General features: G+C 41.0%; 2 protein-coding genes and 1 long non-coding RNA gene across 5 annotated transcripts in view; all 3 read left to right on the forward strand.

The window, feature by feature from the left end:
• LOC134186166 (uncharacterized) overlaps positions 1–5,150 on the forward strand; it is a 5,259-nt gene extending 109 nt beyond the window's left edge. The window contains exons 1-7 of one of the 3 annotated variants that reach the window (XM_062654087.1): positions 1–335; positions 2,186–2,345; positions 3,850–4,172; positions 4,236–4,333; positions 4,530–4,693; positions 4,758–4,819; positions 5,011–5,150. The exon at positions 1–335 is cut by the window's left edge and continues 109 nt beyond it. In XM_062654087.1, coding sequence (XP_062510071.1) covers positions 27–335; positions 2,186–2,345; positions 3,850–4,172; positions 4,236–4,333; positions 4,530–4,693; positions 4,758–4,819; positions 5,011–5,046 — 1,152 coding nt within the window. In that variant the 5' untranslated portion in view covers positions 1–26 and the 3' untranslated portion in view covers positions 5,047–5,150. Of the gene's footprint in view, positions 336–2,185; positions 2,346–3,849; positions 4,173–4,225; positions 4,334–4,529; positions 4,820–5,010 lie in introns of those variants that run through there. The other 2 variants (XR_009970914.1, XM_062654086.1) reach the window with 2 other exon arrangements.
• A 963-nt stretch (positions 5,151–6,113) lies between these two features.
• Positions 6,114–14,668, forward strand: LOC134185224 (malignant fibrous histiocytoma-amplified sequence 1 homolog). Its single transcript, XM_062653005.1, has 5 exons — positions 6,114–6,786; positions 10,426–10,572; positions 12,392–14,461; positions 14,521–14,615; positions 14,651–14,668. The coding sequence occupies exons 1-5, from the start codon at positions 6,114–6,116 to the stop codon at positions 14,666–14,668; spliced, it is 3,003 nt and encodes a 1,000-aa protein (XP_062508989.1).
• Positions 14,669–14,671: 3 nt separating this feature from the next.
• LOC134185710 (uncharacterized) lies at positions 14,672–15,990 on the forward strand. Its single transcript, XR_009970816.1, has 3 exons — positions 14,672–15,384; positions 15,439–15,496; positions 15,766–15,990. It is a non-coding gene; the product is annotated as an uncharacterized LOC134185710 (long non-coding RNA).
• Positions 15,991–23,011: the final 7,021 nt, after the last annotated feature.

A 23,011-nucleotide genomic window follows, 5' to 3' on the forward strand; every position in this document is an offset into this window, starting at 1 on the left:
GTCAGTCACCGTTTGCGAGTGTCAGTATGATCTCCATGGATCTTGACTTGGATGGTAATGCTGATGTATTGGATAGTCAAGGGACAGTGGAGGGTGGCCAGTGTGCACAAGCAATTGAGACTGACTTGGTTGTTGAGTCGATGCTGGAGGCAACGAACGAGATGGAGGATGACGCGATGAGCAAGTCGGTGGATGTTTGTGCGATTAGTGGGAAGGTTGATGATGACTTGTGGAGTCTTTCTGATACGGACAGTGTGGATGCGAAGCTTGTGTGGTCGGAAGCTTGTGGGTGTGAAATGAATCCGGGACCAAACACGCTTGCACTTCATGGACAGGTGAGGTGGGGTTTGTTTTATTGATGTGTAGATCAGTTTGTGTTAGTTATGTTTGGTAGATAAATAGAGATGGTATAGACAGACAGACAGACAGATAGACATACATACATACAAACAGATAGACAGAAAGATAAACAGACAGACAGACAGACAGATAGACAGATTCTTGACAGACATACATACATACATACATACATGCATACAGACAGACAGACAGACAGACATACAGACAGACAAACAGACAGATTTTTGACAAACATGCAAGGTTGGTGGTGGTCCAGTTTGGAGTCACGAATCCATTGCAAATGTTTGGGCTGACTGTCTAAGTGAACTTCACATACCACACAGGAGAGAGCCAAGACATCGCTACTCAAACTCGGATAACAGACCAGACATTATAGCACTCGATACATCTTCTGGTATGAGTATTGATTTAGACATCTCTTTTGCCTATCCCTGGAGCTCAGAGGTATTTCCCTCATCCTCAAAAGTAGATGGTGTAGCTTCGAAGTGAAGAGATGAAAAGAAAAGAAATCAAATATCAAGATGAAAGTCTACCAACTGGCAACCAAATAATCTTTAAGCCTTTAGTCATTGAACACTTTAGTAGATGGGGTGATGAAGGAGTCCAATACCTACGTTCTCTTGGATCTCAATCTTTTGATAAAAATGGTCGGCGCAACTCGGCACAATTTATGGATCACTGGCGCAAAAGGTTCAGCATTCAATTACAGCGATGCAATGCTAGAGTAATCCAACGCAAGATGTCATCCTTGGGTTGCAGAGTCCACGCAAAAACAAGCCGCTTTCATCTCCAATAATTAGTGTTGTAATAACTGGAGCCTCTTTGGGTTCTTTAGTAGTTAGAAAATGTAATTTTTAGTTCTCAGTTGGTTCAGTAGTTGATATCTGTAGTCTCTAGGTGATTCTGTATAATTTGACTCGTAGTCACATATTGTATGTTGCTAGATTCATGTTTCAAATATATGTATTTGACAGACAGATAGACAGACAGACAAAGAGACAGATTTTTGACAGTTTAGGCGTTAGCAGTTAGTTTTAGCGTAGGGCCTGCAGGCTTGCTTGTTTGTTTTACAGTTTAGTGTGAGTGTACTAGTTTCAATGTATGAAATATATGTATTGGACAGACAGACAGACAGACAGACAGACATGCAGACAGGCAGGCAGACAGACAGACAGATAGGCAAATAGACAGACATACAGACAGACAGACAGACAAACAGACAACTTACATACACATGTAGGACCCTATAAGATATAGAGGAAGCTATACATATGTACATATGTGGTTGGCAACAGTCTACCTTGAAAGACGATAGTATCGTGCATTAGTCCAGGTTATCAAAGGCATTGCAAGGAAGACTAGTCTTACAAACGGTCTTACCATTTTAGTAAGGCACTAGCAAACTTACATGAAGGTCTAATTGTCTTTGGAAGTATAATGCAAAGATGGTTGTAAATATTTTTGTTGCTAGTAGAGGTACAGATGTATGGGTTTATGTTTAGTTTACTTTTTCAGACTGACATAAGCAGGCTTTAGCACAAATAAGAATATATTTGTTTAAAAATAAAAATACACACACGCACGCACACACACACACACACACACACACACACACACACACACACACACACACTGACATACACACACACACACACACACACACACACACACACACACACACACACACACACACACACACACACACACACACACACTAAGAATGGTAATCATGCATACTTACATCGATACAAGTAGACAGAAGGACAGACATATAACAAGCAAATACAAAAACTGTAGATATTATTCGTTATTGTCTTCTCTTTAGATCTCTGTTGAAGGTCAGTATTTCAGTCGTGGTCTGCTATGTGAGTTAGGCTCTTTGCAGTACTTTCTTGATCGCGTCCCGACGCCAAGGAGACAACAAGGAATCGTTGTTCTTCCTCGCAACCCTGATGTGACAATTTCTATCAACAAGAGTGACGGAGGTAATAAACGAAATGTTTTGAAATTGTGTGGATGAACAACTTGTGTATCAGTCTGTCTGTTTGTGTGCTTACCTGAAACGTTAACTGTTGAATAGACAATGTTTTTGTTGGTGCTTTTCATTCTTTATGCATCATGCAGTCATGTTTGTCGACCTGTTTTTTGTACAGACTTCTGTTTGTGTGTTTGTTTGTCTGTTTGTTCGTCATCTGTCTGTCTGTCAAGTTAAACCATGAAGATTTAGAACGACAGTCTCTTGATAACTTTATCTCATATCCAAAGGAATTACAGCATGGATTATCCACAAAGATTGGCGGTGATAGTGCTACTGATATTATTATACAAGCGCAGTCTGATAGAGATGCAGCACGGTTGAGGTCTCTGCAAGGACGAGGGGCTGGTGCATGGCTGGATGTCATCCCCACTTCTGCTAAGTACGCTTTAAAAACAAATGAATTTTGTTTAGCGTCTTACCTGAGGTTGGGAGTAGCTCTACCTTTCACCAATTGGATTAAAAAGTGTGATTGTGGTCATGATTTGGATAAATACGGATACCATCTTTTAACCTGTAAGTATGAGGGTGGACCTGTGTGGTCTCATTCAGTCTTAAATGGGTGGAGTGAGTGCCTGTCTGACCTTCACCTTCCCCATCAAACAGAACCAAGACATCAATACATCCATACTGAAGACCGTCCAGACATTACAATGTTTGATCCAAATAGTGGACAGAATTTGGATATTGATGTGTCCCTGGCTCATGCATGGAGTCAGGACATCATTAGGAGGGCTAGCAAGGAAATGGTCATGCTGCCGTGACAAGAGAAGACAAGAAAATGAAAAAATATTGAGAAGAGCTTGTTCCAGGAGGATATGTATCAAGATGTGTTCCTCTTGTGATAGAACATTTTGGGAGGTGGGGCACAAAGGCAGAGAAGTTTTTGCAGCATTTGTCACAACAATCAGCAAATCTACAAGGCAATCTTAATGTTTCCATGTTCATGTCGTATTGTAGAAAAAGATTTTCTACAATTGTGCAAAGATGCAATGCCAAAGTTATCCTTAGAAAACTTTCCAAACTGTCACCTAATCATGGTGATTTAGATAGATTATTTGATTTTGACATTCAAAGTCAAGTCCATTAGTTAATGACTTTGTTGTTTGCAAGGACTGATTTGTATTTAGAAAATGCTAGCATATGTACAAGTAGAATCTGTATGAGAATAAATTATCTGTCTGTTTGTCTGTCTGTCTGTTTACATATCTGTGAATGTGTGTGTGTGTGTGTGTGTGTGTGTGTGTGTGTGTGTGTGTGTGTGTGTGTGTGTGTGTGTGTGTGTGGTGTGTGTGTGTGTGTGTGTGTGTGTGTGTGTGTGTGTGTGTGTGTGTGTGTGTGTGTGTTTATATAACGAAATCACATTCCAACAAAACACACAAGTTTGATAAACACATCTTCATATTTTCCTATCTGTTGTATCACTCTAATTATCTACTCTTCTACATCTGTAGGTCATCTACTCGTCGGTGAAATACAGAGAGTATGTCTACAGCTCTCAACAGGCAGACAAAGCATCCCACTATCCTCCACCCTACAGATTGAAATTCCCAAGGAATTCTCTATCCAACGTGTTCTCTCTTCGTCCATCTCACCTACATCCTCCGATGATGACCACACACCCACAAACACCTCAGTCTCTTTGTCCAAAACCGACAACGTAATGGTTTGCCTGCAGCTTCCAGCAGTTGGAGCGGAGAGAGACCTTGACATCGAGCTGCAAGTGACGGCCAATCGAGAGGCAAGCAGCAGCAGTGCACGATGCTGGGAAGTCAATGTAAGAATGTGGAGTAAATGTGTTGACTCGGGTTCATTAACAATGTGTCTCAGATGACTGCAGTGTGTCTGTGGTATCTCCCTGTACACAGAGCTAATCTCTCGCTTATATTCTACACTCCGATTAAATCAATTATCAAGCTCCTTACCCGCACGAAACAGGTCACGTGACTTGATGTGTGTGTGTATGTGAGTGTGCGCGTGTGTGTGTGTGTCACTGTGTGTGTGTGTGTGTGTGTGTGTGTGTGTGTGTGTGTGTGTGTGTGTGTGTGTGTGTGTGTGTGTCACTGTGTGTGTGTGTCCATGCGAGTGTGTGTTTGTGTCCGTGTCTCTACTGTTTCAATTTGTCTTATTTCAGGCAGTTCCTCCAGGCATTTATTTCCAATACGTTTCTGGTGGAGTTGGTGCTTCAATCAGTAAAAATATTGTGTGGAAATATTAAGCTACAAGCGATGCATAGTGAGATGGAAACGGAGCAGACGGTCATACCTGCACAGACAACAGGGTACCTGTGGGTGACAAGTGTGGAGACGAAATTGGAGGTTCTATATAGTGAAATGTTTGATGTGTGGTTTTGTGTTGTTAGGAGAAGTTTTAGCAGGACAGCAGGGATGTTGTGCTATTAAATATAAAATCGAAAGTTTTAAGGTGTGTGTGTGTCAGTGTGAGTGTCAGTGTGTGTGTGTGTGTGTGTGTGTGTGTGTGTGTGTGTGTGTGTGTGTGTGTGTGTGTGTGTGTGTGTGTGTGTGTGTGTTTCTGTGTGTGCGTGTGTGTGCACGTGTGTAAGTGCATGTGCATGCACATACCTTGTCCACCACTACACACATTTATCATTACAGGATGAACACGAAATGAAGGTCAACTTTCATCTTTAATATTCAGTGCTTCTACTATAGTATCGAAACAGACCAGTAACTAGAAGCAAACAACTGTGAACACAGCTCTACGTATGTATAGCATGTACTAATGGTTAGTGATACTAGAATCACATGATCAATTCATACAACACTGTGCTACGTATTATGCAGTACATAGACGTGATAGGTTAGATGTTCTGGTAGAAGCATTAGAGATATGATGTTAAATCTCCTGGAAAAGAAGAAAGAGAATCAACAGATGAGATGGTATGTGTGTGTAAGTGTGTGTCCATGTGCGCATTTGTGTTTGTCTGTGTGTTTGTCCTGTGTGTGTGTGTGTGTTTGTTTGTTTGTTTGTTTATCCGTGTGTGTGTGTGGGGGGGGGGCGGGCGAGCGGGAGGGCTGGCGCGGGCGTGTGTGTATACAAATTTCAAATTTCTCCTCCCCACAACCAGTTTCAATCGTTTCCGTGTCCGACTACAGATGAGTCCAGGAACGATTCGTTTATTGAGCAAACGGCGACGAGGACGCTTCATGAACTTCCGTCGCCCCTACTTTTGTATTGTAGCTAGGGACTGTGTGTATTGCTAGACGTGACCACCGAGAAACACCTTCAGGAGTTGAATGCCACTTACAGTCAACTATTCACACGTCCCGTACTACAGTAAGATCAATCCTTTACTACACTGTGCTGCATCTAACACTGTTGATAGTCAATGTTTGTTGATATCAATTTCTATATCAGTAAATACCATAGCACTGTCGTTACAACGGAACTGAGTGCATACCTAGACTGTACATTTCAATTGTCTTGATCACGATCGCAAAACGACGACTACCTATACCAGGCCTATATACGTAATCTAGACTACTAGGAAGTTTGCATGTTTACTTCCATGACAGCTAGGGCTTCTAGCTAGGATTAATCGATCTAGATTACAAGTAAAGATAAAACGACTTAGGAAAAGTAGAAACAAGGGGACGGTAAACACGCAAATAAACGGACGTGTACAAAACAGTCATGTGAATGATCATGTGACTCATCGTTTTGGCTAATCGTTGATATCAGTGCGTAATGCGATAGCATGTCACGTGATATCGTCTTGAGCTACGAGTCGCATGATCTCATGGCGTTGCCACACGTTGAGGCGCGACAGTTGGAAATGTTTTTACCGAAAGTTAACGAGCACAACAGGTTGGAATTGGATCTTCTAGATGCACACTTGTTTGCATTTCCTGAAGAAATATGTGAGACGAGCGGACTGGAGGTATTGAAACTTTGTACAGACCACATACACTCTATACCCGAAGGCATTGCCAAACTGAGGAAACTAGAAGAAATTCATTTGCATACAAGTGATTACCACAATTCCAGAACTTCCCCAACTTCCTACTTCTCACGGCGGCTTGCAGCCATTGGTGTCCAGGAGGTCCCAACTGTTGTTTCTCTTCTTCCATGTCTCAAGGTTTTGTCTGTGTGTGGTAACCGTGGCAATCCATTGCTGTTTGATGAGCTAATGTCATGTCAACTGCCCAGTACTCTTGTGGAAGTGGAAATGGTGGCATGTGGTTTGACACAAGCAACTTTGTCTATGATCTGCAACAATGTGAAACTGTGCAAAGTGAATTTAGCACGCAACTATCTGCAGTCTTTCAAATATTGCAACACAGAGATGATAAGAGAGGCAACAGTCTTGAATGATCTAGAAGAGCTGAATTTGTCACAGAACAGAAATCTTGCGACATTCTCATGTACAGGTCTTACCAAGTTGAAAAAGTTAAATTTGAGTTGGTGTAACATACAGCAGCTGCCAGCTGAATGGAATGATCTTCATGATCTAGAAGAGCTGAATTTGTCACAGAACAAAAATCTTGAGACATTCTCATGTACAGGTCTTACCAAGTTGAAAAAGTTAAATTTGAGTGGGTGTAACATACAACAGCTGCCAGCTGAATGGAATGATCTTCATGATCTAGAAGAGCTGGATTTGTCATGGAACGAAAATCTTCAGACATTCTCATGTACAGGTCTTACCAAGTTGAAAAAGTTCAATTTGAGTGTGTGTAACATACAGCAGCTGCCAGCTGAATGGAATGATCTTCATGATCTAGAAGAGCTGGATTTGTCAGAGAACGAAAATCTTCAGACATTCTCATGTACAGGTCTTACCAAGTTGAAAAAGTTAAATTTGAGTGGGTGTAACATACAGCAGCTGCCAGCTGAATGGAATGATCTTCATGATCTAGAAAAGCTGGATTTGTCATGGAACGAAAATCTTCAGCCATTCTCATGTACAGGTCTTACCAAGTTGAAAAAGTTAAATTTGAGTAAGTGTAACGTAAAGCAGCTGCCAGCTGAATGGAATGATCTTCATGATCTAGAAGAGCTGGATTTGTCATGGAACAGAAATCTTCAGCCATTCTCATGTACAGGTCTTACCAAGTTGAAAAAGTTAAGTTTGAGTGGGTGTAACATACAGCAGCTGCCAGCTGAATGGAATGATCTTCATGATCTAGAAGAGCTGGATTTGTCATGGAACAGAAATCTTCAGACATTCTCATGTACAGGTCTTACCAAGTTGAAAAAGTTAAGTTTGAGTTGGTGTAACATACAGCAGCTGCCAGCTGAATTGAATGATCTTCATGATCTAGAAGAGCTGGATTTGTCATGGAACAGAAATCTTCAGCCATTCTCATGTACAGGTCTTACCAAGTTGAAAAAGTTAAGTTTGAGTTGGTGTAACATACAGCAGCTGCCAGCTGAATGGAATGATCTTCATGATCTAGAAGAGCTGGATTTGTCATGGAACAGAAATCTTCAGACATTCTCATGTACAGGTCTTACCAAGTTGAAAAAGTTAAGTTTGAGTTGGTGTAACATACAGCAGCTGCCAGCTGAATTGAATGATCTTCATGATCTAGAAGAGCTGGATTTGTCATGGAACAGAAATCTTCAGACATTCTCATGTACAGGTCTTACCAAGTTGAAAAAGTTAAGTTTGAGTTGGTGTAACATACAGCAGCTGCCAGCTGAATGGAATGATCTTCATGATCTAGAAGAGCTGGATTTGTCACGGAACGAAAATCTTCAGCCATTCTCATGTACAGGTCTTACCAAGTTGAAAAAGTTAAATTTGAGTAAGTGTAACGTAAAGCAGCTGCCAGCTGAATGGAATGATCTTCATGATCTAGAAGAGCTGGATTTGTCATGGAACAGAAATCTTCAGCCATTCTCATGTACAGGTCTTACCAAGTTGAAAAAGTTAAGTTTGAGTGGGTGTAACATACAGCAGCTGCCAGCTGAATGGAATGATCTTCATGATCTAGAAGAGCTGGATTTGTCACGGAACGAAAATCTTCAGCCATTCTCATGTACAGGTCTTACCAAGTTGAAAAAGTTAAATTTGAGTGGGTGTAACATACAGCAGCTGCCAGCTGAATTGAATGATCTTCATGATCTAGAAGAGCTGGATTTGTCACGGAACGAAAATCTTCAGCCATTCTCATGTACAGGTCTTACCAAGTTGAAAAAGTTAAGTTTGAGTTGGTGTAACATACAGCAGCTGCCAGCTGAATGGAATGATCTTCATGATCTAGAAGAGCTGGATTTGTCATGGAACAGAAATCTTCAGCCATTCTCATGTACAGGTCTTACCAAGTTGAAAAAGTTAAGTTTGAGTTGGTGTAACATACAGCAGCTGCCAGCTGAATGGAATGATCTTCATGATCTAGAAGAGCTGGATTTGTCATGGAACAGAAATCTTCAGACATTCTCATGTACAGGTCTTACCAAGTTGAAAAAGTTAAGTTTGAGTTGGTGTAACATACAGCAGCTGCCAGCTGAATTGAATGATCTTCATGATCTAGAAGAGCTGGATTTGTCATGGAACAGAAATCTTCAGACATTCTCATGTACAGGTCTTACCAAGTTGAAAAAGTTAAGTTTGAGTTGGTGTAACATACAGCAGCTGCCAGCTGAATGGAATGATCTTCATGATCTAGAAGAGCTGGATTTGTCACGGAACGAAAATCTTCAGCCATTCTCATGTACAGGTCTTACCAAGTTGAAAAAGTTAAATTTGAGTAAGTGTAACGTAAAGCAGCTGCCAGCTGAATGGAATGATCTTCATGATCTAGAAGAGCTGGATTTGTCATGGAACAGAAATCTTCAGCCATTCTCATGTACAGGTCTTACCAAGTTGAAAAAGTTAAGTTTGAGTGGGTGTAACATACAGCAGCTGCCAGCTGAATGGAATGATCTTCATGATCTAGAAGAGCTGGATTTGTCACGGAACGAAAATCTTCAGCCATTCTCATGTACAGGTCTTACCAAGTTGAAAAAGTTAAATTTGAGTGGGTGTAACATACAGCAGCTGCCAGCTGAATTGAATGATCTTCATGATCTAGAAGAGCTGGATTTGTCACGGAACGAAAATCTTCAGCCATTCTCATGTACAGGTCTTACCAAGTTGAAAAAGTTAAGTTTGAGTTGGTGTAACATACAGCAGCTGCCAGCTGAATGGAATGATCTTCATGATCTAGAAGAGCTGGATTTGTCACGGAACGAAAATCTTCAGCCATTCTCATGTACAGGTCTTACCAAGTTGAAAAAGTTAAATTTGAGTGGGTGTAACATACAGCAGCTGCCAGCTGAATTGAATGATCTTCATGATCTAGAAGAGCTGGATTTGTCACGGAACGAAAATCTTCAGCCATTCTCATGTACAGGTCTTACCAAGTTGAAAAAGTTAAATTTGAGTAAGTGTAACGTAAAGCAGCTGCCAGCTGAATGGAATGATCTTCATGATCTAGAAGAGCTGGATTTGTCATGGAACAGAAATCTTCAGCCATTCTCATGTACAGGTCTTACCAAGTTGAAAAAGTTAAGTTTGAGTTGGTGTAACATACAGCAGCTGCCAGCTGAATGGAATGATCTTCATGATCTAGAAGAGCTGAATTTGTCAGAGAACAAAAATCTTCAGACATTCTCATGTACAGGTCTTACCAAGTTGAAAAAGTTAAATTTGTGGGGGTGTAACATACAGCAGCTGCCAGCTGAATGGAATGATTTTCATGATCTAAAAGAGCTGAATTTGTCAGAGAACAAAAATCTTCAGACATTCTCATGTACAGGTCTTACCAAGTTGAAAAAGTTAAATTTGAGTTGGTGTAACATACAGCAGCTGCCAGCTGAATTGAATGATCTTCATGATCTAGAAGAGCTGGATTTGTCATGGAACGAAAATCTTCAGACATTCTCATGTACAGGTCTTACCAAGTTGAAAGAGTTAAATTTGAGTTGGTGTAACATACAGCAGCTGCCAGCTGAATTGAATGATCTTCTTGATCTGGAAGAGCTGGATTTGTCAGAAATCAAACTAGAAGTATTTCCAACAGTTTCATGTTTGCAGTGGAAACATTTACGAACATTGAATTTATCTGGTAACGAGAGATTGTTGTGTCTTCCCAACAATATATGGAATGGACTGAACTTGTGGAGATTGGATCTAAGCAATTGTGGTATAGAAAGTGTACCAAATACAGGTAAATAGTAATATGACTTGTGACTGTTCTAACTAGAGAAAGATACCACTAATTTAGTCATGTACAATACTTTCTTGAGTGACATTCATTATATTATGCATTGTTACTCTGAAGCAAGTTTGCTTGTTTCTAATAATAAGAAAAATTTGTTCAATTTGTTTGTTGTGATAGTAGTAATTTACTCCTAAATGTCTGAATAAGTGGCTGTCTGTAAAGCCAGCTAGCCAGTGTTGTATATCAAACACAATACAACTTAAGTGTTGTTAACAAACATTATTAGAGAGTTAAGTGTCTTTGCCCAAATTATTGTCCTTTCTTGTTTTTGCACTGTTACTTTACCTAATTTGGCAAGGCTATATTTGGCCAAATGTGCTTATTCGATGTCATATGGGGAAGATGTGAGAGAAGTTTTGTACAGGTGTGATCTGATAAGTACATGTATCATTCAATGGTTGATAGTTTGGGAGCTGGGATGGTTGGTTGTGGAATTAAGTACTGTCAACTTCATAACTAAAAATGTCTTGTTGAAGCCTCGCAATCGCCTCTGTTTGACTAGGCGCTTGGGCTCTCAATCAAGCACAAAGGCTATAGATTTGTTTGATATACATTAATAAGCATCTGTGGCATTTACCATTTACGGTACTTATATTTTATGGTCTTGAAAGTTTGTCTGTGTGTTTGCCTTTCTTGTTCTTGTTGTCTTTAGATAATGTTCAACAGTTGTAGTGTTCAATCATTTTTGATGTTACATTGTCATTTGTCCGTCATGTGTGTTCAAAGTGTCGTTTATGAAAGCGATAATTATTTGTTTAATCAAGTATAGTATTTATAACATATGTTATCTTAAACTTTTTCAGGTCACTTTCTTATCAGCCAATCGGCTTAATTAACAGGCATAAATAGGCTAGTTAACTTTGACTTGTTTGACTGTAATTGTTGGAGAATTGTTGGAGTGTGAGTTATGTCAGTAAGAGTGAGAGGTGACGGGTAGTTCCAATTGTGTCTAAAATGTGATGAAGTATGGTGTTGTATAGGCAAAGCAAAGGCTAATTTTGGAGGGAAGCGTGAGTAGTCGAGGGGAGTATTGTGGTATTGTCGATCCTGCCATGTTGTAAGTGTTTTGTTGCATGTCGCCTCTCTCTTGCCACATTCTATATATTAACAAACATTTGAGCCATTACAATACAGAGGTTTTTACGTGTATTCACGTGTAAATACACTGTTACTATGTGTATTAACCCGTTGCTATGCGTATTGACCCATTGCTATGTGTAATGCCTCGATGCTCTAAAAATAATCCTAGCAACAGTATGAATACACTTGACAACATGCAACGAAATAGGTTTATAGATGATATGTCATTGTTTGTTAATCAATAAGTAACTTACTAATAAATTAGTTGCATTTCACATTGTCGATTGCACTTGTACAATAAAATCCGTAACCATTTTAGTTAGTCATTAACTTATTTACGTTTGTAAGGTTAAACTAGAGTGTTGGATGATTTCGTCTTAATTATGGATGGTAAGTGTGGCATGCACATAGTTGGCAAGTTTGCTGCTTTCTGATGTGAATATGATAAATGTTGTGTTTAGTAGACTAACAGATAAGAGTGTATAGCATAATAGATAATGGAGTAAAAGAGAGGTGAAGTGTGTTATCAAGATGATAAGACAGGATGTCTAATGAATGAAGTGATTGAAACTTACTTGTATTTGTTTCTTTGTAAAATGATTATTGGGTTTCAGTCTACACTATATGTACTTGTGTTACTCAATGTTTTGTTTTGCTTAACAATTGTTGTCATATGTACTTGTAGAAGTCAAAATTGAGCAAGTCGACATATCAGGAACTTCAGTCACTCGTCTTCCTAAGGAATTTGTCTTTAGCTCCAAACTTAAGGAATTGAGGGTTGATGGATGCCCATTAGTGTTTCCACCCATTGAAGTGTGCAAGCAAGGCATTGATTCTATAAGAGAATATTTCCGTGAGCTGGATAAGGTGGGTGGAGTGCGACGTGGCAGAATCAAGATTCTAGTGATGGGAACTACAATGGCAGGAAAAACAAGCTTCGTTGAAGCACTGGAGAGTGGTAAACCATTTCTGGCAGAAGCCGATAAGAGAACTATAGGGGTAGTAGAAAAAGTGATGAAGCTGGATGATAAAATAGAATGCAAACTCCTTGACAGTGGTGGCCATAGAGCGTACATGCTAACTAACCAGCTGTTCATCAGTGACAATTCATTGGTATTGATTGTTGTTGACAGCAATCAGTATAAGTTTACTCAACAATGTTTTCGACAAAATATTGCAGATTTCCTGCAAGTTGTGTATGACAGAAACAGCAGAGCTCACATTGCTATTGTTGTGAGTAAAGTTGATCTGATGGTCGACACGTCAAGAGAAGAAATGAGTAGAAAGTGGAGTGAACATCTGCACACTCGTCTACGTCAATTCTTGAAGATCAGACAAGCTGAGATCGATCGAATGAAACGAATCATTGCAACTGGTGATTCTCCAAAGAACAAATACGTATCAGAACGTCTTCACTTTTTCGACTTTCAGCGAATAACTGTTGAAGAAAATGTGCTATTGACGAGTGCAGCTACACACGAGGGTGTGGTCAGTGTGAAGGTTCATTTAAGACAACTGTGTGGTAATGAAAGGCTGATGCCTTCACTGCACACAGAGTTGCCGTCATCATGGGTAACTGTAGAAGACAAGTTGATTACACCACAACGTCACACGTCTGTCCCCATTCTAGATGTCTCTTATGCAATGCGACTGTGTGTAGAGCACGGACTGACAGAAGAAAGCTGTCGTGAGTTGCTAAACTACCTGAACCAGGTAGGAAGCATTCTGTATTACTCTCATCACCCGACTTTAGCAGAAGTTCTCTTTCCTGTACCACCATTTGTGGTCACTTTACTTAAGGCTGTTTTCAGACATGATCACGAATCTTTAGAATATGATTATCGGTTTATTGGGGTAGATATAGGTCCTCAGAAGTTTAGGGAGATGAAAAGTGATCTTGTTTTTAATGGCATTGCTAGGATATCTATGCTGCTGGCACTGTGGAGTGAGTTCCATCTTACTGCAGATCGTCATGTTGACGTGTTTATTAAGCTTTTTCTTGCTCTCGACTTTGGTTATCTAACTGGCTCATCAGATGATGTAGTTCAGGAACTGGCACACGCTCTGGGAAGACGTCAGATCACTTTAGCTCCGCCAAGTAGCACCAACCCGACATCAGATTCATCTGGTCACACAATAGAACAAAATCGTCATCAAGAGCAAACAGACAGTTGCCAAGTGATTTCTAAGCTAAAACAACATGATGGTGGCTTGTTGTTGCCATGGTTACTCAATGATGAGAAACCAGAGGATGTTAGTGACCTTTGGCCTCTAGATATACCACATGGAGTCATACAAGTTGCAGTGGAATACTCATTTGCATATGAACGTCCATTGGGTTTGTTTGAACGACTGTCTGCTCGTTGCCATCGTCACTCCAATTTTATTCGTCACTGGAGCAGTGGACTGCTGATGTGTTATGGTGCAGTGACTTTGCTTATCAATTGCAGCAAGAATACTTCACCTGGCTCTATCTGTCTCAGTGGTAGAGTAGTCAAGTCACATCACAGTGTTGGCAGATTGTGGCATGTTCTTCTTCGTTGTGTGTCAGACATGGAGGATCTTCTCCAGTCTGTTCCTGGTGTTCTCCCTGATAGATTCATCTACAGTGGAAGTTCTTCTACAAGTACAAAGTCTCCCCTCAATCGATGTATCTATTTGATACCAGATGAAACATGGGGACCGTTTGCAGTAGACACTGTAGCTGGAAGATGCAGTGCAGAGATGGTAAAACATGAGCAAGCAATAAAAGAAGGTAACAACATGTATAAATACTGTTGGTCACGTAGAGTGTATATGTTTGTATTCATTTAGTGTGTCCAAGTGTAAAGAATGGCATTCCTCTTTCTCAAGTCTTGTGCTCTAAACATGTGACTCCAGTAAGTCAAACGGATCTCCAACCGATAGCAGTAGATATTGGAGAGTTCTGGCCTAACCTACCAAGTATCATATTTGGTACTGACCAGTCTACGTTATCAAAGCTACAGCAAAACATTTCTGACTCCAGTTTTGTCCAGCCACCGGCATTCTGCATATTAAGTGAGTGGTTAGAGTCAAGAGACAACCAAGTGATGGTATGTGAATTGTATGATGCTCTACTTGTTGCTCGCATTCCATCTGAACCTCAAAAGCATTTGAGTTACTTGATGTTGCCTGATGCAGCATCTGAAAAGACTCCACCTGGTGACTCTGACAGGGTCACTCCACTCATCAAAGAAATAGTAGCTGAAAACGTTGGACATTGTTGGCATGAACTAGGTATACACCTTGGTGTTTCAGAAGGAGTGCTAAGGGAATGCGACCAACCAATTTACACGTTGAAAGCGAAATCACGTAAAGTTTTGTCAGCCTGGACAGATCAAAACCAACATGCTACAGTTCAGCAGTTGTTGGTCGCTTGTGATAAAGCTGGAGTGGGAGGAAAAGTCAGGAGAGAGATTTAATCTAAGCTTGGCACAAACTGATTGGAACACGAGTCATACAGAGTGATAATCCTATACATAACAATAATTGTTGTTTGCTCTGAAACAAAGAAGTAATTATCTATATGTGGACGGGAAAAGGAAATAAGAGAAACAAGACAACACACTGTGCTTGCTGCGAACCAACAGCCTTATCGTTGTGTGCAGCTACAATATATGTAGAAGACTATCATCCAGAAGAAAATATCATCAGAAAGTAAGAAAGTTTTGATGACAGTGGATTGCTTGTGAACAAGATGGTTATTGATAGGATGACACGACTGATTGAAATTACACACAAAGCAATGATGTAACTGCCTTAGAACAAGGTAACATCATTAAGTTGGATGACATACTGTTGGTGAATCTGTTGAGTTCAAATGTGTATGCATGAGTGTGAGTGGAAAGAAAACAATTGTAGAGCAGCACAAATACAGACAGACACACAAGCAACAGACATACAAAAACAGAAACATACAACTGAGCGCAAACAGTCACAAGATAGTTAGAACATAAATCGACCACTTAAGTGTCTCTTGACTCACATATAATTCAGTATATCAAATACACACCGATGAGACGTTGATTGTGTCTCTAGGTTCACTTCAACGTGATCATCTCTGATATTTCATCATCGACTGGATGTGGCAGGATGTCAAGCAGCCACCAATACGTTCATTTATGTCGACTTGTACAGTATGATATCACACCACGAGTGAAGGACAGACACACAAACCTCAGCCTCTTCTTACAAGATGAACACTCATTATAATGGAAGTCATTGTACAAATAGTGTATATAGAAGATACAGTAAAGACAAAAGTTTAGTTGTTTTGTATTGAACTGCTGATAGCTAGAGACATGGGCATAATTATGGAGCCACCCTGAGCATGTGACCCAGATTAAGAAGTTATTAGACTTTCTCAGACAGTCCAAGTAGATGCATCTACAGTGACAGCTGCACTTTGTAGTAAATTAAAACAAGTCATAATGGTGAGGTAATGGCTCTGATTGTGCCATCCACATGTCTGAGATTGCAGGAGATGTGTGACCTGTCGAGACACACGACTGCTTCTTGCTGCCAGTTCAATCAGTAAATTTGAAAGTTAATAATCAAAATCATTTTCAAAAAGCTTCTAAACAATAAAATGACTTTGTTTATTTTAGAAGACATACTCAAAGATTAAATAGAGGCTATAGGTTTCAGTTTACTTGCATATTGTGAGTCTATTCTCATCTGCTCTTGTGACGTCACAACAACGGTCTAGACCAGCAATTGAGACTAAAATTCGTTGGTCACTGTTCTGCATTGCTGAAACTTGTTCTGCAGTGCTAATGTCCTGTCCAGTCCTTCCTGTCACAGTCCAGTTAGCAAAGATTGCTGACGGAGTGACTTTAGGTTTGCAACAATGTACACAAATAGGGCGACTGTTATAGAGAAATCAGCTGTTTCCATTGAGCGCTAAGCAATTTCCAAATGGCAAGCGCTCGCCAACTCGGCCCACGTTCTAGAGGCAAGATCGAAGGTCTCCACCAGACGGGCTTGTCTCATCGTGAAATTGCCAGATTGGTAGGAAAGTCTCGTGGGGCAGTACAGAAGTGCGTGAAACGATGGGAAGAAGGCAGTAGTGATTACATCAAGCGATCTGGAAGGAAAAGATCAACGTCGGCTAGGGAGGATCGTTTACTCGAACGACTTGCACTTACTGACAGAAAGGTGACGACGACACGGTTGCAAGGTAGACTTTCAGCGGCATGTGGCAAGTCATCGTCCCGAAGAACCATCACTCGCCGTCTCAGGGAAAAAGGAATCTGTGCTCGCCGTCCACGCAAGAAGCCGCAGTTGAATCGTGAACATCAGCGATGTCGACGTGCGTGGGCGGTCACCCATCGTGGCTGGACGTTGGAAGACTGGAAACGTGTTGTCTTTTCCGATGAGGTGAAAATCAGCATCGGAAGTGATGGCTGCCTGTACGTGTGGCGGAGAAAAGGGGAGGAATTTAGCGCAGAATCTTGTCAGCCAGTAGTGCAGCATCCAACGAGCATTATGCTATGGGGTTGCATCAGCTTTCAAGGTCTAGGCTCTCTTCATCGCATACGAGGCCGTCTCAATTCAGAAGACTACCGACAGATCCTGGGTGATGTCATGCTGCCAGATGCTCGTCGTTTAGTCGGTGAAGATTTTATCTTGCAGCAAGACAACGCGACAATTCACACCTTGCGCTCGACCAGGCAATGGCTGCGGGACAACGAGGTTACTGTCTTGGACTGGCCTGCTAAGTCGCCAGATGCAAACCCCATTGAAAATCTATGGCATGTTCTGAAGGTTCGGGCAAATGAAAAACATCCCGAAACCGAACGAGAGTTGTGGGAAGCAGTGCAGATGGCTTGGCGCGAAATACCCCAGGGATTAATAACAACCTGATAGAGAGTGTCCCAAGACGAATTGAGGCTCTAGGACGAGCGAGAGGAGGAGCGAGAGGAGGAGCAACCAAGTATTGAGAATTTAACGGAGTGTGTGTGGGTTATTTGGAGTGTGTGTGTGCCCGTTGAACTAAACCGGCTTTTTTAAAAGCCACAAATTTCTTCAAAGAGAGCGAAATCCTGACATGGTAATGCATGGGGGGCCTGGTTAGTCTGGTTAGTCTGGTCATCCCTTAATCGTTTTGTTGCTATGAGTTGTCAAAGCGTCCAATCAAAACAATATCAATACTCAATTAGCATGATTTGATGTAGAATCAGATGCAGCTTTAGGCGGGTCAGCAGGTATATTCATAAATCTGCAATGTTCTTGTGATTTTCCTGCCTCGGCTGATATGAGGGGTGGCTCCATAATTATGCCCATGTCTGTATTTGAAATTGAATCTCACTTTCACCAGATAACGCATCTTGATCTACAAGAAAACATCATGTCACCGTCATGTGTCTATTGAAGTCAATATTTGCATTTAATGTTTCTAATTATTTATGTATTTAATTAATTAATTATTTATTTATTTAAATAATTGATTATTAATTTTGCAATATTTTATCTCCAATATCAACAATCCTGTAAACATGGAAACATGTTAAATTGAGGACACACGTCTTAGCTAACCATGACAGACACAAACAAACTCATGCCTCTTGTCCATATCAGACACAGTGTACGCATGTATGTATGCATCAGGATTCTAGTCGACCAACTCTCACTCACTTTAGTGACTACACATCAAATTCTTATGCTGATTATATTATTTTGTATTATATTAAATATCAATAATAATTAATTATATTATTATAGGTATTAGTTACTAATTAATCATTATTTGTTTTATTGATAGATGGAGTCATGTATTACATTCGTGCATTTTACCTGCTTCACATCATATATGACGTACTCTATGACGAAAATACAAATGTTAGTCTGTTGTCCATGGCTGATCACGAGAGGTGCGTAGGACGGTCGACTCACCGTTGCAGTCGAGTGTGTAGCCGTGTGGGTTATGTACTTTGGTATCACAAGTTGGACCGAGAGGAACGACACAACCATCAGACCTGCACAAATATAAATTTGTATGTATGTGTGTTTGTCTGTCTGTAGGTCTGTCTATCTATCTGTCCATCTGTTTGTCTGTCTGTCTGTCTATCTATCTGTCCATCTGTCTGTCTGTCTGTCCATCCATCTGTCTCAATCTGTTCAATCTGTCTCCTCACATTGTGTGTATATTCCCTGGATCAGGTGCAATCCTTCCTTTCCCCATAACACTCTGCTTTCCACGCAGCAGCTGATCTGCATCATAATCTGCAGCTAGACGACGCTAAACGAACATCACAAAGTAGAAGAAGACCGACGTTTTTCGAGCGAGTAGCAAAACAATAGTTCGCACTCTTTGAACAGATATCAGCAAAATAGACACCTTTCCCAAACTGAAACAAAAACATACAAAAATCACACATTAAAATATCATAAACAGCCGATGTAATACCATGTAGCCTGTGACTGGTGCTTCTGGGGGTGCAATCTTGAGACCTTCACTCAGAATGCCAACCCAATCGGTCGGCCTAGAGCCATGCCATAAGAGCTGCCTGATATGATGGATGTTTGTGGAATGAGTGATAGAAGGATGTCGTGACTGTGTCGTGTGGTTACCTGTTGCAGATGTCGGTGAATGTCGACTTCTTGTCGATAAAGAAAACGCCGAGGACATCCAGAGTGTATGGATGGTGAGGCTTGGCGTGTGTTGTTTTAACGTAACGCTCGATAAGCTAGACACACAAACACATTCGTTTGCACTTTGTCTGTTGCTTGCCTGTTCGTCTGCCTGTCTATCTGTTTCTAAACTTGTACGTTCATGCAGCCACTTCTTTGTCTAGAGGAGTCACCTGACATTTAGTGAAGCATACTGTCTGTCCATTCAATCGTCATCTGCATCGCCATTTCACTCATCACACGCATGGCAGGCCTGGAAATAGCAGCCGGACATCCGACATTTTCCAACCAACTCTAGCATTTGTCAGATCCGACAAGAATCTATGTTTGTGTATGTCACTTCTATATTGATCTTGATGTATCATTCCTAATGCTGGAAATTGATTTTGTCAACCGTCTAGAGTGCTTCTGCTTTTTTCGTTGATAGCTCCTCACTCCAAGATGAGATTAACTCTGAAGGACTTTCTGTTTTATTGCAATACTTTGAAGACTACAGAAAAGCGTTAGGTGGAACAAGTATGTCAACGGCTGGTAGTAGTTTAGTCAATTTCCGTCTCCACGTGTGTGTGTGTGTGTGTGTGTGTGTGTGTGTGTGTGTGTGTGTGTGTGTGTGTGTGTGGTGTGTTTGTGTGTGTGTGTGTGTGTGTGTGTGTGTGTGTGTGTGTGTGTGTGTGTGTGTGTGTGTGTGTGTGTGTGTGTGTGTGTGTGTGTGTGTGTGTGTGTGTGTGTGAGATTGTGTGTGTCACCGTGTGTGTGTGTGTGTGTGTGTGTGTGTGTGTGTGTGTGTGTCACTGCGTGTGTGTGTGTGTGTGTGTGTGTGTGTGTGTGTGTGTGTGTGTGTGTGTGTGTCACTGTGTGTGTGTGTGTGTGTGTGTGTGTGTGTGTGTGTGTGTGTGTGTGTATGTGTGGTGTGTGTGTGTGTGTGTGTGTGTGTGTGTGTGTGTGTGTGTGTGTGTGTGTGTCTGTGTCTGTGTCTGTGTCTGTGTGTGTGTGTGTGTGTGTGTGTGTGTGTGGTGTCTGTCTTTCTGTGTGTCTGTGTGTCTGTCTGTCTCTGTTTGTCTGTCTGTGTGTCTGTCTTAATTGCATTTACTAGCAAACGTTTTCAAGCTATTTCAGCATGTTGGTGTAACTCAAAGTGACGACGACTTAAAACAAATTAATATTAATTTGACAAGTTTAGTTAAATGAGTTTGTATCTGAATCAGTCGTTACTTGGACATAAACAATTTTGTGTAATTAAAACCTTAATTAATTTTATTAAAATAATTAATTAATTAATTAAATAATTAAATTAAAATTTTAAAAATATGTAATTACATTAAAGCTTTAACTTAATTAATTTGAAAATATTAAAAATAATTAAAAATTAATTTTTAAATTAAATTATGCCAAAAACAATTGATTAATTAATTTTAAATTATTTTTTATTATTTAATTACATTTAAGCCTTAATTTTATTTTAATTTTAATTAGTTTTATTTTTAATTTTAATTTATTTTATTTTAATAATAATTAATTTCATTTTTATTTTAAATTAATTATATTTTTATTTGTAATTAATTTTATTTTAATTTTAAATTAATTATATTTCTACTTTTGAATATTTGTTGGATTTTTGTATTTGTTGTCTCAGGAGTCGTGGGGAGTTTGAACGAGCGGAACCTTTACTAACCGACTCGTGTCAAATTCAAGACGCAGAAAGTTGGCATCTTCTTACTGCCAACGTTCTTGTTCCATTAGCAGACTGTTTGCTGAAATTGGATCATACTGACAAGTATGCATTTTAATATTTTAAAAAATTTGAATTGCTTTTTGTATTGTATGGCAGGTATGCAAGTGCTTGTTCGAGTTTGGCGTGTCGTGATCCGTCGCTGCCTGATACAAGACATCAGCATTATTATCAGGAATTGTTGAGGATTGCTAGAGATGGAAAAGAGCAAGGTATTGAATTGTTATGTGATGATAGACGATTGGGAGACTGACTGACAGACAGACGGACGGATTTTACTTTGACAGACGGACAGACAAATGGACAGACAGAGAGAAACACACACACACACACACACACACACACACACACACACACACACACACACACACACACACACACACGCACGCACGCACGCACGCACACACACACACACAGACACACAAACAGACAGACACACAGACATACACACACAGACAGACAGACGTACAGACAGACAGACTCACAGACAGACAGACAGACAGCGAAAAAGACAGACAGATGGATAGACAAACAGACAGACAGACAGACAGAGATTGACTTGGTGCACTATGATCGATCACTGTTCTGCCCAGGAGTTTCGGAATGGTGGTCGGGTATCGGAATGGTGCTCGTGTAGTAGAGACCTGTTCAGCGACTAATCGGAGCGTAGCGGCACGCTCTTCGTCAGTTTCACGAGCTCGTCTATCAGAAACATATGAAGACACGGCTTGAAGCCTGACAGCACGCTCTTCGTCAGTTTCACGAGCTCGTCTATCGGAATCACGTGTAGCCATCTGTTGAAGCCTGACTACACGCTCGTCGTCAGTTTCACGAGCTCGCTTAGCGGCACTACGCGCAGACACCGTTTGAAGCCTGACAACGCGCTCCTCGTCGGTTTCACGAGCTCGTCTTCTAGCGACCTGTCTAGCAACCGCTTCAAGCCTAGTGGAGCGCTTCTCCTCACTCTCACGAGCCCGGCTATTGGCGACATGCAGTGCCAATGTTTGAAGCTTCAAACGGAGTCGACGATCGTCAACAGTTTCTACTTTGCGCGCTTTCGTCGTGTGCGACTGCATGCCACTTTCTCGCGAACGACGACGACGCCGATTCTCGGCATTGCAATCTAGACGATTAGATCTTTCGAGTTCACTCTCGCTCGTACGACGACGTCGTCGGCGTTCACGATCGAGACGTCGCCGTTTGGATTTTGGTGACTCACCGTGATGCAAAGACATAAACGTATCACGACATGTACACGTACCACTTTTACATGTCAAACACTCTGAAAGTGCTATGCTTTCAGATACATCATGCATCTGTACGCGCGCAAGTACACCGGTACACGTACATTGTACGGCACTTTCGACTGTATAGATATCACGCGTCACTGTCGCACCATCATCAATCGACTGCCAGCGACTTGCACTGGCAGGACTAAGAGGTTTGCCGAGGTCGGCACCCGCCAGACCGACCGGTACATCAAAGACCTCGACGTCAGTCCGGCTACTATAGCTATCATTCGTAGCTATAGGTGCGACCTCTAGGCAATGCCCGACATCGTCCGAATCGACGGCCAACGGAGCTGACAGCGATCTACAGGGCGAAGCTTGGCATGCATTCGCCACTTCTATACAGCTCTGCGATGCATGCGTTTCTGCCGACCGCGTACTTAGCGCCAGTTCGGCTGATTCTTTCGTGCAGCTGCAAAACACGAAATCTCTTTCGTAGGACCTTTCTAAACATGCAGTCACGTCGAGGTAGAAAACCTTGTAAAGCCTGCCGTCTCTTCTGTTTTTCTGCGGTTCGTGTAGCTGCAAAACATGACAAAAATTATTTTTCTTCGCAACACCGTGTACAAAGTGAAAAGTCGAGTCATTCGACTGCAAGTACCTTGTAAAGTCTTCAGAACGTTCTGTTCTAGTC

Source organism: Corticium candelabrum, chromosome 10, assembly GCF_963422355.1.
Source record: "Corticium candelabrum chromosome 10, ooCorCand1.1, whole genome shotgun sequence".
Lineage (NCBI taxonomy): Eukaryota > Metazoa > Porifera > Homoscleromorpha > Homosclerophorida > Plakinidae > Corticium > Corticium candelabrum.